Here is a 19515-nt window from a genome sequence, read left to right as displayed (position 1 = left end):
TATCATGTAGATTCCCGCAAAATTCAAGTTTCGGTCTCTGACGGTTGATTTTATATGGAATTTCAAAGATTGAATTTATTATCTTTCGAAGTGACGTCACGTGACCAATGATGACGTCATGATAACGTAATTGCAAAAAAGCACATCTTCAGTGTCTTGTGCATTTATCTATTGACAATTGAAGTTCATATATGTTTCCATTCTGACAAACAGTTCCGGAGAAGAATTTGCAAATTTTTGCAAAGGAGAATAGTCAACAAACACAAAAATACACTAGAGTTTGAGGACAAACACACGGTGTTGGGCTAGAGGTTTGGCTTGTTCGCATTGTTGATTATTGTTGTTGATTGTTGATGTTGGTTGTTGATTGTTGATGTTAATTGTTGATGTTGATGTTGATTGTTGATTATAGTTGATGATAGTTGTTCATGTTGATGTCGATTGTTCATTGTTGATAATTGATTGTTGATACTGATTAACAATTATTGATGTAGATTGTTGATGATTGTTGATGTTGATTGTTGATTGTTGATGTTAATGTTTTTGTGTTTATGATTGTTGATGTTAATTGTTGATTGTTGATGATGATTGTTGCTGTTGATTACTGATGTTGGTTATTGATGTTGAATGTCAGATTGTGGATGATAATTGTTGATGTTAATGTTGATTGTTGATGTTAATTGTTGATTGTTGATGTTGATTCTTGATGTTGCTGTTGATTGTTGATGTTAATGTTGATTGTTGATGTTGATTGTTGATGTTGATTGTTGGTTGTTGATGTTGATTGTTGATGTTGATTGTTGATGTTAATTTTGATTGTTGATTGTTGATGTTGATTGTTGATGTTGCTGTTAATTGTTGATGTTGATGTTGATTGTTGATTGTTGATTGTTGATGTTGATGTTGATGTTGATGTTGAGGGTTGAAAAATAGCGCGTGTAGTTATTATAAAGAGGATAGTTAAAAAGAGTCAGGTGAGGATCTGCACGCGCGTATGCTACTGTACTGTAAACTTACAATCGTTACAAAAACCCATGAAATAGCTCATATCTCTAAAAGTAAAGATCGCACACCATTGGCGCAATACAAAATATTGCTGTCAATACCCTCTTTACCCCAATGCGCATGTTTTTAGAAAAAAGCGCCCAATTGAAAAAAAGCGCCCAATTGGGCGCTTTTGCCAGCCCAATTTTTTAGCATCATATGACGTCATCAGGAGTCAAAAATGTGCTTGCGTTAAGAAGTTGTCATATAAACCTGTACAAAACACTGATAAACACTTAAAATACATTGGTGCATCAAACAGCCGTTACATGTAGCTCAATACTTAACATACAACAGTCGTAAAACCAGACACGCAAGAAGCGAGCACGGGATATTCCCTTTTGTACGCAATCATAGCGCACTGTTTTTCGGGACTTTCCCTTTTGTACGCAATGATCCCCAGTTTGCTGTACACACAATGTACGTGGCATTAATTGAGCGTTTCAAGACGTAGGCGTGTTCAACTTCAAATTTCAAGGGGGCTGCAGGGCATCTTTTAGTTAACGTATTGTAACGAAACCTTGGGAAGTTTTAGACCCATTACTAAAGTGCCATTTAAAGCACAAAACTTGATTATATCTCTGAAGGTTGATTTTTCAGCAATTTTCAAAGGAAAAGAGGTCTTTTCTTTGTAACTTCCGGTCTGATTACGTAATCAATTTTTTTTCGCGCACAGGTCTTGTCAGCATTAAGATGATATGTGTATTAATTTTGAAGCGATTACAGCAAAGTTGGCCACAGACATCAACTGAAAATGCGTTTTGGACATTTTTTTCCTGCCGCTAGAGGGCGCTCCAACTATTCATGGCGTCATCGATCATTTTTTTGGAAAGGTCAACCCACCCACAAACTAACATCCTTGAAAGCAAGTTCATATCTTTTTCCACTTTCAAATTATAAGGCACTTCCGGTTTCGACCGGAAGGAAGGGTCACGTGATTTTGCACGCACAAGATAAATTGAAGATCATGTATTATCATGTCGATTCCCGCAAAATTCAAGTTCCGGTCTCTCAAGGTTGATTTTATATTGAATTTCAAAGATTAAATTTATTGTTTTTTGAAGTGACGTCACGTGACCCATGATGACGTCATGATGACGTAAATGCAAAAAAATACATCTTCAGTGGGTTGTGTTTTCATGTATTGACAATTGAAGTTCATATCACTTTTCATGTTGACAAACAGTTCTGGAGAAGAATTTTGCTGAGAAGAACTAAAAAAAAAAAAACAATAATAGTAAACTCTTACAATAACAATAGGTATTGGGCTCAGGCCCAACACCTAACTAGAGTTTGAGGACAAACACACGGTGTTGGGCTAGAGGTTTGGCTTTTTCACATTGTTTGATGTTGATTGTTGTTGTTGATTGTTAATGTTGATTGTTGATGTTGATTGTTGGTTGTTTATGTTGATTGTTGATTGATGATATGTTGATTGTTGGTTGTTTATGTTGATTGTTGATTGATGATGTTGATGTTGATTGTTGATTGAATTTGACGGTGGTTGTTCATGTCGATTGTTGATTGTTGACAGTTGATAGGTGTTGTTGATTAACGATTATTGAAGTTGATTGTTGATGATTGTTGATGTGGGTTGTCGATGTTGATTTTTGTTGTTGATTGTTGGTGTTGATCGTTGATTGTTGATTGTTGATGCTCATGTTGATTGTTGATGTTGATGTTGCTGTTGATTGTTGCTGTTGATTGTTGATGTTGATTGTTGATGTTAATGTTGATTGGTGATTGATGATGTTGATTGTTGATGTTGATTGTTGATGTTAATGTTGATTGTTGATTGTTGATGTTGATTGTTGATGTTGCTGTTGATTGTTGATGTTGATGTTGATTGTTGATGTTGATGTTGAGGGTTGAGGGTTAAAAAATAGCGCGTGGAGTAATTATACAGAGGATCTGCACGCACGTATGGTGCTGTACTGTAAACTTATCTAGTACAATTGTAACAAAAACCCACCAAATTGCTCATATCTCTTAAAGTAAAGGTGGCACACCATTGGCGCTATTCAAGATATTGCTCGCCATACCCTCTTAACCCCAATGCGCATGTTTGTAGAAAAAAGCGCCCAATTTAAAAAAGCGCCCAATTGGGCGCTTTTGCCAGCCCAATGGTTGAGTATCATATGAGGGGAAGTTCCCTTTTACGCAATCGCAGCACACTGTTGTTCGGGATTTTCCCTTTGTACGCAATTATCCCCATTTGCTGTACACACAATGTACGTGGCATTAAATGAGCGTTTCAATGCGTAGGCGTGTTTAACTTCAAACTTCAAGGGGGCTGCAGGGCATCTTCTAGTAAATTTATTGTAACGAAACCTTGGAAAGTTTTAGACCTATCATTTAAGTGCCATTTGAAGCACAAAACTGGATTATATCTGTGACGGTTGATTTTTTAGCAATTTTCAAAGGAAAAGAGGTCTTTTCATTGTAACTTCCGGTCTGATGACGTAATCATTTTTTTTTCGCGCACAGGTCTTGTCTGCATTAAGGTCATTATGTTTATTAATTTTGAAGCGATTACCGCAAATTTCGCCACAGACATCAACTGAAAATGCGTTTCGGACATTTTTTAACCTGCCGCTAGAGGGCGCTCGAACACTTGATGGCGTCACCGATCATTTTTTTGGAAAGATCAACCCACCCACAGGCTAACATCGTTGAAAGCAAGTTCATATCTTTTTCCACTTTTGAATTACTAGGCACTTCCGGTTTCGACCGGAAGGAAGGGTCATGTGATTTTACGCACACAAGATTAATTGAAGAGCATGTATTATCATGTCGATTCCCGCAAAATTCAAGTTCCGGTCTCTCACGGTTGATTTTATATTGATTTTCAAAGATTAAATGTATTATTTTTTGAAGTGACGTCACGTGACCCATCATGACGTCATAATGACGTAATTGCAAAAAAGCACATCTTCAGTGGGTTGTGCATTCATGTATTGACAATTGAAGTTCATATATGTTTTCATTTTGATAAACGGTTCTGGAAACGAATGTGTCTTGGAGAAATAAAAAAAAAAAAAAATAGTAAATTCTTACAATAACTAGAGTTTGAGGACAAACACACGGTGTTGGGCTAGAGGTTTGGCTTGTTCGCATTGTTGATTATTGTTGTTGATTGTTGATGTTGGTTGTTGATTGTTGATGTTAATTGTTGATGTTGATGTTGATTGTTGATTATAGTTGATGGTAGTTGTTCATGTTGATGTCGATTGTTCGTTGTTGATAATTGATTGTTGATACTGATTAACAATTATTGATGTAGATTGTTGATGATTGTTGATGTTGATTGTTGATTGTTGATGTTAATGTTTTTTGTTAATGATTGTTGATGTTAATTGTTGATTGTTGATGATGATTGTTGCTGTTGATTTCTGATGTTGGTTATTGATGTTGAATGTCAGATTGTTGATGATAATTGTTGATGTTAATGTTGATTGTTGATGTTGATTGTTGATTGTTGATGTTGATTCTTGATGTTGCTGTTGATTGTTGATGTTAATGTTGATTGTTGATGTTGATTGTTGATGTTGATTGTTGGTTGTTGATGTTGATTGTTGATGTTGATTGTTGATGTTAATGTTGATTGTTGATTGTTGATGTTGATTGTTGATGTTGCTGTTGATTGTTGATGTTAATGTTGATTGTTGATGTTGATTGTTGGTTGTTGATGTTGATTGTTGATGTTGATTGTTGATGTTAATGTTGATTGTTGATGTTAATGTTGATTGTTTATTGTTGATTGTTGATGTTGATGTTGATGTTGATGTTGAGGGTTGAAAAATAGCGCGTGTGGTTAATATAAAGAGGATAGTTAAAAAGAGTCAGGTGAGGATCTGCACGCGCGTATGCTGCTGTACTGTAAACTTACAATCGTTATAAAAACCCATGAAATAGCTCATATCTCTAAAAGTAAAGGTCGCACACCATTGGCGCAATACAAAATATTGCTGTCAATACCCTCTTTACCCCAATGCGCATGTTTTTAGAAAAAAAGTGCCCAATTGAAAAAAAGCGCCCAATTCGGCGCTTTTGCCAGCCCAATTTTTTAGTATCATATGACGTCATCAGGAGTCAAAAATGTGCTTGCGTTAAGAAGTTGTCATATAAACGTGTACAAAACACTGATAAACACTTAAAATACATTGGTGCATCAAATAGCCGTTACATGTAGCTCAATACTTAACATACAACAGTCGTAAAACCAGACACTCAAGAAGCGAGCACGGGATATTCCCTTTTGTACGCAATCATAGCGCACTGTTTTTCGGGACTTTCCCTTTTGTACGCAATGATCCCCAGTTTGCTGTACACACAATGTACGTGGCATTAATTGAGCGTTTCAAGACGTAGGCGTGTTCAACTTCAAATTTCAAGGGGGCTGCAGGGCATCTTTTAGTTAACGTATTGTAACGAAACCTTGGGAAGTTTTAGACCCATTACTAAAGTGCCATTTAAAGCACAAAACTTGATTATATCTCTGAAGGTTGATTTTTCAGCAATTTTCAAAGGAAAAGAGGTCTTTTCTTTGTACCTTCCGGTCTGATTACGTAATCAATTTTTTTTTCGCGCACAGGTCTTGTCAGCATTAAGATGATCATGTGTATTAATTTTGAAGCGATTACAGCAAAGTTGGCCACAGACATCAACTGAAAATGCGTTTTGGACATTTTTTAACCTGCCGCTAGAGGGCGCTCGAACACTTGATGGCGTCACCGATCATTATTTTGGAAAGATCAATCCACCCACAGGCTAACATCGTTGAAAGCAAGTTCATATCTTTTTCCACTTTTGAATTATTAGGCACTTCCGGTTTCGACCGGAAGGAAGGGTCATGTGATTTTACGCGCACAAGATAAATTGAAGAGCATGTATAATCATGTCGATTCCCGCAAAATTCAAGTTCCGGTCTCTCACGGTTGATTTTATATTGAATTTCAAAGATTAAATGTATTATTTTTTGAAGTGACGTCACGTGACCCATGATGACGTCATAATGACGTAATTGCAAAAAAGCACATCTTCAGTGGGTTGTGCATTCATGTATTGACAATTGAAGTTCATATGTGTTTTCATTTTGACAAACGGTTCTGGAAACGAATGTGTCTTGGAGAAATCAAAAAAAAAAAAAAAAAAAAATAGTAAATTCTTACAATAACAATAGGTGTTGGGCTCAGGCCCAACACCTAACAATAGGTGTTGGGCTCAGGCCCAACACCTAATAACTAGAAATGTGTTTGTGGACAAACACAAGCTGTTTCGGATATTTGAAATATTCTGTGCATATGATAAACACTTGATGACGTCACTTTAAATGTTATCTATAACACAGCACATTATACGTACATATCAAGTTACGTACAGCAAAATCGAACATATAGACCTTTAATAGAAAAAAATATGCCCCTTTAATGGGCGTCACATGACATGTGGTGACGTCACTTCAACTTTCATCTGTAATACATCCCTGTATATGTGCATTATCCACCCAATCGGACTTGTACTTCAGAAGTGATATTTCCGCCATGACGGACGCTTTGACCCGAAAGCAATAACCTCCGCCATGACGATGGTGGCAAAGTTGATTATGCTTGCCAGGATTTTTTTTCATTTGATCTTTCAATAGGGGAAAAATGTTCAAACCTTTCTCACAGTCCCCTGAAGGTTTGTCTTTACTTTTAAAAGTTGCATTGACGTTGCAAGCATTCTGTACTCAATATTAACAATTAGCAAACCAGTCATGCTTTACGCCAATTCCGGTGTAGTTTCGTGTTAATTGAAAAGAAAAACTATTCATGCTTTACACCGGCTGTGCATGATTTTCCTGATAAAAACTTTGTAGACCGATAAATTATTGCCTATTATTGCCCCAAACTTGCCATCCGATCATAACCATAAAGAAACATTTGGTCTTTTAGTGTTTTATATTTGCCATTCCTTGTAACTAACAAAATACACTGCAAATCGAGAGCCACATCGTTTGGTGAGTTAAAACTATATGAATATTTGTCCGCTTCCAGAAATTCGTCCGCTTCCAGGGGAACTATTTGTTTTTACTTAAACCAAAAAAAACCAACTTTCGGGTTTTATATGTTTCAGTATACTACCAGTATATTTCATCACAGTGCATCCAGAATCCAACTTTTTCCGGGGCCTTAAAGCGGGCTCCTGGCCCTGTGGCCTCACGCCGTAAGGGCTCAGAAAATAAAACAAAACATTCATGACGGCATTCACTAAATGTAAGAAAGCAGTCTTGCAACAATAAAATTTACATGCGATGTCATTCGTAATCATACATATAAACAATTTTGTCCAGAATTAAATCATCCATATTCCAAATTGACCCAAAACGTAAGGGCTTTGCGGTCCGCTTCCGTATTTATTCTGTCCGTCCTTTATAAATTCCAGCACCCCCTGACAAGTTTGTTCCAGCGGCAGTGCCCCTCCCCATATGCGTTCGACGTCATCATCTGCATGCGGTTGCGCTATAGTGGTCTAGTAATTAGTGTCTGACGAGTCTAAAGTCAATCAGACATATGAAAGTGCCAGTAGGCATATTTTTCGGGAAAATATTTTATTTCCCTCAAAAAGCGTCAGGCACGAGCATGACCGTAACGAGGGGAGCTGGGCGCTGATGACTGCCTTGGTGTTTATTTTGTCTGAATTCCTAGCCCGTAGTATGGCTGGCGCCCTCTATCAAGACAGAAGGTGCATTGACCCCGATCTCAGAATGGAGCCTGTTGGATGGAATGGTATCGCGGCTCTAGAAAGCGTTTGGCCGTGCTGTATCAAGAAGGTGCTCCAGACTATTAGCTACACGGTAAGAATGCTGCACGGTACTTAATAGAATAGAGACAACTTTTTGTGTATTTTTATTCGAATATGTACATTTGCGCGTAGGTTTGTTTTTTAATATTTGGAATTGATAAGGGTGATTTTATAAGTCAACATATCAGGTGTGATATGGTGGCGAATTTCGATGAATGGGTGAACCGAAGTGGGGGGAGCTCGAGTCGCGAGACGTGCTACTGCCGGCTAGCATGGCTGGCTAGTGTGGCTACTGATTAGGCCAATGTACATGTACATGTACATCATCACATGGTGTACTGAGTGTGAGCATGCTGAGTGCAGTGGAGCACTGCAACTGCGGTACCCTCTGTACTCTAGCGCTCTACTGTGAATAGACATAGGCCTACTTCTATATGTTTAGCAGTATTTAGGGAAAGATTCCCATGTCTGGACGTCACTTGTCATGCTTGTCTGTGCACAAACCAGTTGTGTGAGACCGGTCTTAAAATTGGTAAATTTGTGTTTTCTCAGTAAAGTTCAATATTTTACCAGCTTGTACATGTACTTCTAAGTTCTAGTTCCAAATTTGACTTTTTAGTTTTTAGGACATATTATCACTTTCTGATGGCTGATAGGTCATTGAAGGGAAGAATTTGGGATAGGCCTTTACCAAGAATTAGTGATGGGCAGATATGGGAATCTTTCTGTGTTTAGAAAACTGACATAGTTGGGACTAGATTACTTGGAAAAGCCATATTCCAGCCCAACCGTGTGTGAACGAATGAGTGTGCAACGGTAAAGAGATCGAGTGTAAAATGCACACTACACTTGGATAAATATTGTATTTGGGTACAATTGTATTTTGTTCTGGATTAATTTAAAAAAAAAAAGTGGTGCTACCCCCAAATAGTACAAAGTGCATTAAATGATATTTTGTTTGAGTGAACATGGAAACTGGGAAATGTTGCGTACTTGCATGTAATATAAAGCAAGAGAATTTCCCTTCCCCAAGATGTGCAGCTTGGAAATAATACTGTGTTTTAAAGAACTGGGGAAAAAACGCCTTTTATTGCAATTACGCAGAAATTGTTTGATATATTGTTTACTAATAGTAATACTTTGGAGTGAGGGTTGACTAGTTAATGGAAGACAGAGTCAAAGGAATAACTAAGGGGTGGTGGGAGGGGGAATGCCTTTTAAGTTCTATTTGATTACTATGCCCTGTGGGCGTATCCGCCATCCCATTGAACATCTTGTATTAAATAAAAGAACATGTTAAGTGCCTTCCAGTGTACCCTCTCCCATTTAAAAAAATGTACTCCTCAGCAGTTTAACTCTAGTTATGCCTATGCATGGAGAAAATAATAAACTTGAGGCACAATGACATGATAAAGCTTTAATTATAAACAGTCAATTCTTGTTAATTTACATAGTAGTGTTGGAAAATTGGGAAAATAAAGTCCCTTTGCCCGGCCTGAAATATTGTACTTCTACGGCTTGTCATGTTGATGGGGTCAATCATGTGTATCATGTATAATGTGTATTATGTACACATACATGTACATGGTCAGTACATGTACATGTACATGTAAATGCATTTACGTGTAAGTAGGTGTACACCTTCACAGTCAAACCTCAAGGGAACAGGCTCAAAATTTGACAGAAGCAGAATTTTGAGTTAGAACTTAGAGTTAAGCAGGGTTGCGTATCATTATTATACTCCCGGGGGCAATGGACTCAAATTTGTTTGAGTAAACAGTCGTTTTGAGTTATCGGAGTTTGACTTATGGGGATGTCACTGTACTTTGAAGTGCGCTTTTTTATCATAATGGAAAAGTGTGTTGGGGGGGGGGGGAGAGCAGATGATTCAATGGCCCAGCCCCCTGGTAAAAAAAAGGGGGGGGGGGGATCCCCCATTTACGCCCCCGATGGTGTAAATGGTTACATACATGTACATGTACATAATACACAGTATGGAGTCTTGCTTGGTCATTGATGTTTAAAGTTCTAATTTAAGGGTGGGGAACGGGACTTGCAAATATAGAGAAAGACATGTTTGAAACAAAAGAGTATTTCTCATTGAAAAAACAACAACTTAGTTAGGTTATTATATGCTTTCTTTTTTCTTCAGAAAATGGTGAAGTTCACGAAAGCCGAGAGCCCTCTGCCACGATGCCGTCTGCAAGATGGAGATCCTTTTCCATCATTGTCTGTGTTTTGTTTGCAGGACGTTTGTCATTCCCCTCCCGAGTCATGGTCCATTCGTCACTTGTCACCATCTCCCATTTCCATCTCCTCTTCGCAAATAGTTCCGAGGTTGGTACCTCTTCGGGGACGTCGTCTGTCCATAACTGCTGGACAGTGCGCAAACCAGTTGATTCACAGTGACGTGATTGTACTAGATGCAGTGTCATCAGAACAGATGAGGCAGCGTCCTCTCTGTTCAGGTACAAGGGCCAGCGTACCCATCAATTGAGTGGATTCTGAGAAAAGGTGCAAACAGGCGGATAAACAGTCAGAAAACAGTCAGGATAAAGAGTATGAACAGAGCATGGCAAAACAGTCTAAAGGAATCAAGCAGTGTCTTGAGAGATATATGAGTTATATGGCCAGCGTGCCTGTTAACAGCTTGGCTGGAGACTATGAACAGAGTCTGGTGATACCAGTTGGACATTTGAAGAACCTGAACCGTGGTACAAGAGCAAAGGTATGTGAACTGAGACGAAGAAGAATTCACAAGCTGACCAGGAAGAGGGTGTGTAATCAGCGAGCTATGAAATGGCTGAGTAGTTTGCTAAAGAAGAAGCCCTGTGCTAGAGGTAACACTGGAAAAGATGTATGTGATGGGTCTGGCAAGGGATCAAGAAAGAAGCAGGTAAAAGTCAGTAGAAAGAAAGTTAGAAGAGAAATCTGCAAAGAATCGTACAATAGAAGGAGAAATGGGAAAGTGATTGAATTGTGGTTGAGCAAGGAAGAAAGGCAAGTCCATGAAAAGGTTCAGAAGAAAATATTCTGCAAAACAAAACGAAGTGTTTCGCTAATCATAAAGAAGATGCAGGTTGTGAGAAATGGAGAAACAAAAAGTACGCAAAGGAAGACAAGTGGAATTTGTATGACAAATGTAAAGGGGTGTGTCAATCACAGTGATACCTTCAGACAAAAGGAAATGAATGTAAGCATGTCAAAGAAGGCAAAAGTAATGAACTCAGAAGTACATGATGGAAATAAGGAGAGGGTATGTAAAAGAAGGACAATGCAGATTACACACATTGATCATGATAAACAGTGCTGGTTGTGTGATGAGAAGATTGATTCAGCTGACAATAAAGTGCAATGTGATGGCTGTAGCCTTTGGTATCATGTCAAGTGTATGAATTTCTTGAAGATGGAACAGTTGTTGGCAAACAAATCAGTGACATGGGTGTGTCTAAAATGTGGTAAGAGCACTTACTCTCAGTCTCTTTTGTATGATCTTGGTATTCCAACAGATGACAATATGTTTGATTTGACAGTTCAGGAGACATGCACCAATGATGATGTGGTCAATGAGAGCCCTGTGAGAGGAATGTGCACAAAGGACAGCATCCAGGACAATGAAACAAAAATCGTAAGTGATACAAAACGAAAGGAACAAAGTACAGGTTGTATGATAGAAGTGATGTTGCCAAAGCAGACAGGTGGTTACTCACTAAGGAGCAAGAAAGGCCAGTCTCCAAAAGTAGATGATGCAGGTGAAAATAAAACAAAGACCTCCAAAACTGTTGGAAGAGGAAGTAGAAAATGTAGAAGAAATGAAAAGTTTGAAGAAGGTGTTGGCCTAGACAGTAATACTGATAAGCAAGGTTGTAAATTGCAGAATATTCAAGGAGATGATGATATGAGATCTGAAACCAGACAGAAAAGATCCTATGTAGTTAGAAACAGGAAACGGCAGCTGTCACCTATCACTGAAAGCTGTGAAATGAAATGTAAAGAAAAGAAGGTGGTACATGAAATGTTAGAGGAGCATGATGTCAAAAGTAAAATGCTACATGCAATGTGCAAGTCAGTGAGTAGCAAACAGAAAGAAATAAGTCATGAGGGTATAAGTACAGATGGTAGTAGACAAAGGAGTTGCAGTGATATTGCAGGAGTTGGGAACCATAATAGATTGGCAACAAAGACTATACAGGGAAGCTTTCATCAAGGTCATCATAGATTTGGATGGAGTTCAGGGAAACAATGCATTCCGAACAGTCTGTGTTGTGTCTTGTACAATAAAGTCAAGCAGTTGAAAGACTGGTGTCGTAGTGATGTTGATACTGCACTGAATACTGGAAATGAGTTATACAGACATTTATCTCGGAGTTCTACAATGAATAATGAATACTTGTTGATAAATGAATTGCCAAATGAATTGGATTTGCTCAATCATCATTTCAGTATGAGGTTTTATGATCCTGTATGTGGTACATTAGGAGAGGAGTGTAATTTAGCTGAATTTCACATGGTGCCCATAAATCGTGCCTTAGAACAGACTCTTCAGCAGTACTTTGCATGTTTCATAACCTTCCATGGAAATACATTTGTTGCAATTGCTCAAGATCGAATGTTCCATGTCTTTGATTCGCACTCTAGAAATCAGCAAGGTTGCCAGGTCAGTGAAGGACGGAGTTTGTTGAAGCGTGTGGCTACATGGCAAGATGTACACAGGTATTGTACTGATTTGGCAAGATCAATGTCTTTGTCTAATAATGAGCAGTTTGAAATTACAGGTGTATCTGTATGGCTGGATGATGAGGTAAGGCAAGATCCTGATGATTGTAAAGAGGAGACGGAGCAATTGTTATTGGGAAGTAGTGATCACAGTAATGGAGAAGGCAATGAAGGAAGTAGTGGTTCTAGAGAAGTTCCTGGTTCTTGTAGCAGTTTGCCAAGTACATGTAGTGATCTGCCAAATAAGAAGAAGGAAGGTCAGAAACCTAGTTTCAATGAAATGAGTTGTAATAAAGTTGATAATGGTAGTGATGTTGAAATCAAGGAAGTGAGACAAGGTCAAGGTTTTAAGTTTGTTCCTCTGACATATGCTAGCAAGAATGGACTGTGCAGAAAGCATGGAATAGGCCAAATATCTCTGGATTGTAATGAGGTGTCAGATAAATGTGAAGAGATGGGAAAACCTGATTTAGTGAAGAAAATTAAAGGTGATGGAAACTGCTTTTTCCGGGCGATATCATTTGCTGTGTCAGGAACTGAAGAAAATCATGTGCAGTTAAGAATGGCTACTGTCAATCACTTGTTAAAAAATGGAGATAAATTCAATGGTTTTCTGCGACAAGGGTTTGTTAATGTGGAAGAATATGTCATAAGGCAAAGAATGTTTGACTCTGGAGTGTGGTCTACAGAGGTTGAAATCATGGCGATGGCACAAAATGTTGGGTACAGACATATATACTTTTGAAGATGTGAATAAGTGGTATGTTTTCTCTGCAAGCACCTTTGAGAGAGAGGCTGTAACATTACATGAGGCAATTTATTTGTACCATAGGCATAGAATTCATTATGATGTTGTGTTGTCAGTTCATGAATCAACTCAATCAAGAAGGCAATCTGATAATAGACAACAAAAAGCAACAACTAATAAAAAAAGCAGAGTGTGGAAAAGACCGTACCTCCAGTAAATCAGAAAAGAATTTGAAGTGTAAAAGGCGTAAGCGAGGAAATAGAAAATTACAACAAAAAAGGAAAAGAGAGAAAGCTAAGGAAAGGTATGCAGACAAGGTGAAAGGTGAAAAGAATAGGAGTGATGAGCAAAAGCAAAGTAAAAAGATGTATAACAAGAAGAACTACCAAAAGAATGCAGACAAGAAGAAGGAATTGCTTCAAATAAAGTACAATAGTGATATGGACTTTAAAACAGAGCGATTAAAGGCTGAAAAAAGAAATTATAACGATGAAACGCATAAAAAAAGTATTTTAAAGCATAAAAAAAAGAAATATTGTAACAATCAAGAATGCAAAGAAAAGAAAAAAAAACAGTGGGAAAAGAAATGACCATGATAATCCTGAATATAGAGAAAAGAAAATCAACAAAGGGAAAGCCAAGTATTGCCAGAATCCTGAGTACAGAGAGAAGCTAATCACTAAGGGGAAAACCAAGTATTGCCAGAATCCTGAGTACAGAGAAAGGTTGATCACAAAGGGCAAAACCAAGTATTGCCAGAATCCTGAATACAGAGAGAGGTTGATCACAAAGGGGAAAACCAAGTATTGCCAGAATCCTGAGTACAGAGAGAAGTTGATCACTAAGGGGAAAACAAAGTATAGCCAGAATCCTCAGTACAGAGAGAAGTTGATCGCCAAATATTGTGATGATGCTGAATACAGAATCAAGGTAATCAATGAGAGAAAAACAAAGTATTACAATAATCCTGAATACAGAGAAAATAAAATCAATAAGGGGAAAAGAAAGTACCGTGATGATGCAGGATATAGAGATAAGCTAATAAATTACGAAAAAAGCAAGTGTAAAGCAAAGTACCATAAAGATCTTGCTTATAGACAGAAGAAAATTAATAGTGCTAAATGTAAATATCATGGCAATGCTTCATATAGAAGAAAGCTCATCGCAAGTATCAAAAAGAAATACCGATGTGTGACATCTTACAGGGCAAAGTTAATAAAGTATGGAAAAAGGAAGTATAAAATAAATAGTGAATATCGTAAAAGTATGGCAAAGATGAATTACAGACGTGCTGTGATTAACAAAGAGAAAAGACGTAAAATTTGTTTTGTTACAAAGAAATTCAAAGAAAGCATAGCTAAAGGTCCTGAGTATGTCTGTGCTAAACTGCTGTTTCAAAAGCAAGTTATACAGTGTAACCTGTACAAATACAAAGATCAGACATCTTCATTCTTGTAGTGATCATTGTGAATCCAAGTGTATGATTGCAGAATCAAGCAGATCATGTTTATGGATATGTTATACCTGTCACAGAAAATTACTTGTTAATAAAGTCCCTGCTGAAGCTAATGTGAATAATTTAAACCTGATGGACATCCCTGAGGAATTAGCTTGTTTGAATACGTTAGAAGAGCATCTAATTGCAATAAATGTACCGTTCATGAAAATGATCGCATTGCCTAAAGGAGGACAACATGGTGTACGAGGTCCAGTTGTATGTGTGCCATCAAATATTACGGATACAGTGAAAGCATTGCCAAGGTCCCAAAACGATGATCAGATGATCCGAGTCAAGTTGAAGAGGAAATTGACTTATAAAGGATATTATCAATATCAGTTTGTGAGTAAAGAAAATGTGGAGAATGCATTACGATATTTTCAACTTAATAATAAATGGTTCAGTGACATTGAAATAAATGCTGATTGGGAAAATCCAATGTGTGAAAATGATAATGAAATGGATCAGTCTGTACCTGATGTGAAAGAAGAAGCCAATGATGAAAGCGGTAACAGTGATGAGGAAACTGATGATGATCGTTTACGAGGCATGCCATTAAACACTTGTCTTCAGCCAACTAACGTAGGACAGGAAATACTTGATCAGTATTTTGAGGAAGTGCTGTGTGTGGCTCCTTGTGAAGGCAATAGTCCAATTAGAGTGTTAATGGAAAAGGGTAATGAAGCCAAATGCTTTCCAGCATTATTTCCATCAGGTCAACCTATTTTTGATGATGATCATGTAGTGAAATTGACACTTTGCCGATATTTGCATAACCGATTGATGAATGTTGATAATAGATTTGCAATGTGTACTCAATATATCTTTTATGCTCAGTATTTGTCAGAGATTCAGAGAGTTATGTCTAGTGTTTCAATTGCACTGCGAAAAGGATCTGATAAAAAGTACAATGGTGACAGTGTGAATGCCTCCATGATCAATGACAGGGACCAATTACAAGATATGTTGAAGTCAGATAGTGGATACAAATTTCTCAAGCCCATTCGTGGTACACCCCCATACTGGCAAGCAGCACAGAATGATGTTTTGGCTATGATCAGACAGTTAGGAATACCAACATGGTTTTGTTCGTTTTCTGCAGCAGATATGCGGTGGCCTGAGGTAATCAATACAATTTTAAGACAGCAAGGTGATTCTAGAGATGTAGAAGATTTGGACTGGAATGAGAAATGTACCATATTGCGAAGTAATCCTGTAACTGCTGCGAGAATGTTTGATCAGCGATTCCATACCTTTCTGAGAGATGTTATACTGTCCAGAGCTGAACCAATAGGAAAAGTCATAGACTATTTTTACAGAGTAGAATTTCAACAAAGAGGGTCGCCACATACACATTGTCTTTTCTGGATTGAAAATGCACCCAAGTTGGGAGATGACAGTAAAAGAGAGGTTGTTCAGTTTGTTGACAAATATAAGTTGTAAATTACCATCAAAGGACAAGGATGAAGCATTACATGAAATTATTAGTCACGTACAGTTGCACAGCAGAAAACACTCCAAGTCGTGTAAAAAGAAGGGTACTGAGTGTAGGTTCAATTTCTCGAGACCTCCATCTGAACGAACATTCATTACTGAGCCCATGCCAACAGACAATGACGATGAAGCCAATGGTGAAAGCAGTGAAAGAAATAAGGCCAAGGAATTGCTGCAATCAATATGGACTGCAATACAGAAAACTGAGAATGAACACATGACAACCAATGAATTATTTGCAAGTATAAATGTGACACAAAGTGATTTTGAAAAAGCTAATGATGTATTAAGTCACAAAACAAGTTTAGTTCATAAGAGACAGCCACAAGATGTATGGGTTAATTTGTACAATCCAGATTTGATAAGATGTTGGAATGCAAACATGGATATTCAGTACATTTGTGATGCTTATGCTTGTGTTGCTTACGTGGTATCGTATATGTCCAAAGCTGAACGTGAAATGGGTATGTTGTTGTCACATGCTCAGGCAAAGGCTCAGAAAGGAAATTTAGATGCAAGACAGAGCATGCGGGAAATTGGCTGTGTGTATTTGCATAACCGTGAAGTATCAGCACAAGAAGCAGTTTACCGTGTCTGTAATCTCAGATTGAAAGAAGGATCAAGGAAAGTGGAATTTATACCTGTCGGTGAAAATCCAATTAGAATGAGTAAGCCTCTGAGTGTTATTCAAAGTACATGTGATGAAGATGATAATATTTGGATGACTAGTAGAATTGATAGGTACCTAGCAAGACCAAATACTGACAAATTTGAAACAATGTGCTTGGCAACATTTTGCTCAGATTATAGAGTTATATATACAAACATGGCTAAAACAACTCGTTCACCAGTATATGAATTGAAGAATGGTTTAGGCCACATACAGAAACGAAGTCGAACTGATCCAGCTGTTATACGATTTCCTAGATTTTCATCAGCAAAATGTCCTGAAAAGTACTACAGGGGCATACTGCAGTTGTACCTTCCATATCGTGTTGATGCCCAGTTTAAACCGCAACAGTTTGAATCATACGAGGAATTTTATAGAAATGGCAGTATTAAGTTCGGTGGAATGTTGAAACCTGTGAGAATTATTGTTGAAAGTAACCAGTCATTGTATGAAGCTAATGCTAAGGCAGTAGATGAAGCTGAGGAAATGCTGGAGAAGTTTGGTCCACAAGAAGATGCTTGGGCATTGATAGCTCCAGAAACTGAAAAGGACAGACTTGAATGTGAAGGGCAGCAACAAGGACAAGTGGAAGAGAGTGACAATGAGTCAGATATTCCCGATTTGAAATCCAAGAAAGATGATGATATGAAATATACTATAGAACCACACAGATTAAATGTATCTAAACAAGAAGCAATGAATTTGTTGAGGTGTCTCAATGCTAAACAAAAACAGGTGTTTTACAAAGTCAGACAATGGTGTTTGGACAAGGTGAATGGTAAAAATCCTGAACCGTTTCATGTATTTGTCACTGGCGGAGCAGGCACAGGGAAAAGCCATTTGATTAAATGTATTTATTACGAGGCAACAAGACTTTTTGGAAGAATGGTAGAAAATCCAGACGACATCTCAGTTTTGCTTACAGCGCCTACAGGTGTTGCTGCATATAATATACATGGTGCCACAATTCACAGTGCTTTGTCAATAACAACAAATGTCAGATTGCCATATCAACCACTGAGTGAGGAAAAAATCAGTACACTACGACACAAATTGAGGCAACTACAAATTCTGATTGTTGATGAGATTTCGATGGTGGGTCATAAACTCTTGTGCTATGTTCATGGTCGTCTGCGACAGATAAAACAGTCAAGGAATCATAGTTCTTTTGGAAATGTCAGTGTATTAGCTGTTGGTGATTTTTATCAGTTACCCCCAGTAAAAGCAAAATCTTTGTACCAGACTGATGTTACATCTGACTTGTGGAATGATAATTTTGTCAAAGTAGAACTGAATGAGATAATGAGACAAAAGGATGATGCACAGTTTGCTGAAGTATTGAATAGGTTACGAATCAGAAAGAGAAAGGAAAGCTTAGGAGCTGATGATAAGAGACTGTTACAATTACGTGAGACTGGAGAAGATTGGACTGATGCTGTGCATATCTATCCTTGCAATAAACAAGTGGATGAGTACAATACACACACCCTCTTTGCTAAATGTTCAGATTGTGTATGTGTTCTTGCTAAAGATTTCCAGAAAGATGCAAAAAGTGGGAAAATGATATCAGTAGTGAAATCACTCAAGAAATCCTCAATGACTAATTTACCTGATTCTTTGTGGCTTGGTGTCGGTGCTAGAGTCATGCTTACAAGAAACCTTGATGTATCTGATGGACTTGTTAATGGAGTATTTGGAATTGTAAATGAAATTGTTGTATTAGCTAATGATCGGGAGCAGTCACCTAAGTTGATTAAAGTAAAATTTGACAATGAGAATATTGGATCAAAATTGAAACAAACTTCCTGTAATAATGATAGAGATGTTGTCGGTATTGAAATGGTAGAAGAAAACTTGAACAAACAGTGTGTCCGACATCAGTTTCCACTGAAGTTAGCTTGGGCATGTACAGCTCATAAGGTTCAAGGTATGAGTTTGGAAAAGGCAGTTGTAAGTTTGAACCATACATTTTCAGCAGGACAAGCTTATGTTAGTTTGAGTAGAGTTGTTTCACTGAATGGTCTTGTGATAGAAGGGTTTGATGAGAAGTACATTTATTGTAATGAGGCAGTAGCTGAAGCAATGACTAAAATGGCATCGTACATTGAGGAGTCTGATGAAAAGGGAAGCACTAATGTACATGTAGGTGATGAAAATGAAATCAAGGTTGATGTATGTTTTAGCACAAGCATTGCTATGCATAATATTCAAGGACTTCAGGCACACGTAATGGATTTAAAAACTAACAATGAAATGTTGTCGTGTGATTTCATTTGCCTTACAGAAACATGGACTGACAGAAACTTTGATTGTGATATGGATATGAGTAACTATAAATGGTATCATCAGCCAAGAAGTATGTCTTATGATAACTCCAGTCATGTGGCATGTATGTTGAAAGAACAGTGTCATGGCGGTGTAGCTGTGTGTGGCAAAAAGGACAGACTGTTCAGTAGGATACATTTGCCAGTCAACAATCTTGAATACATTGCATTTGACTTACATCTAATTTCAAACGAGTCATTACCAATAGTTGTTGTTATACTTTACCGACCACCG

The 19515-nt window shown here is 37.7% G+C and overlaps 2 protein-coding genes across 2 annotated transcripts; both read left to right on the top strand.

The window, feature by feature from the left end:
* Positions 1 to 10347: 10347 nt before the first annotated feature.
* LOC119723504 lies at positions 10348 to 11397 on the top strand. Its single transcript, XM_038194193.1, has 2 exons — positions 10348 to 10726; positions 11340 to 11397. The coding sequence occupies exons 1-2, from the start codon at positions 10403 to 10405 to the stop codon at positions 11358 to 11360; spliced, it is 345 nt and encodes a 114-aa protein (XP_038050121.1). The 5' UTR covers positions 10348 to 10402; the 3' UTR covers positions 11361 to 11397.
* LOC119723495 lies at positions 11394 to 13891 on the top strand. The gene is made up of 2 exons (XM_038194180.1): positions 11394 to 11458; positions 12469 to 13891. Exons 1-2 carry the CDS (start codon positions 11445 to 11447, stop codon positions 13289 to 13291), a joined length of 837 nt encoding a protein of 278 aa, XP_038050108.1. The 5' UTR covers positions 11394 to 11444; the 3' UTR covers positions 13292 to 13891.
* The last annotated feature ends 5624 nt before the right edge of the window (positions 13892 to 19515 follow it).

Source organism: Patiria miniata, unplaced genomic scaffold, assembly GCF_015706575.1.
Source record: "Patiria miniata isolate m_02_andy unplaced genomic scaffold, ASM1570657v1 HiC_scaffold_1, whole genome shotgun sequence".
Taxonomy (NCBI): Eukaryota; Metazoa; Echinodermata; class Asteroidea; order Valvatida; family Asterinidae; genus Patiria; species Patiria miniata.
This window is presented reverse-complemented; position numbering and strand designations above follow the sequence as displayed.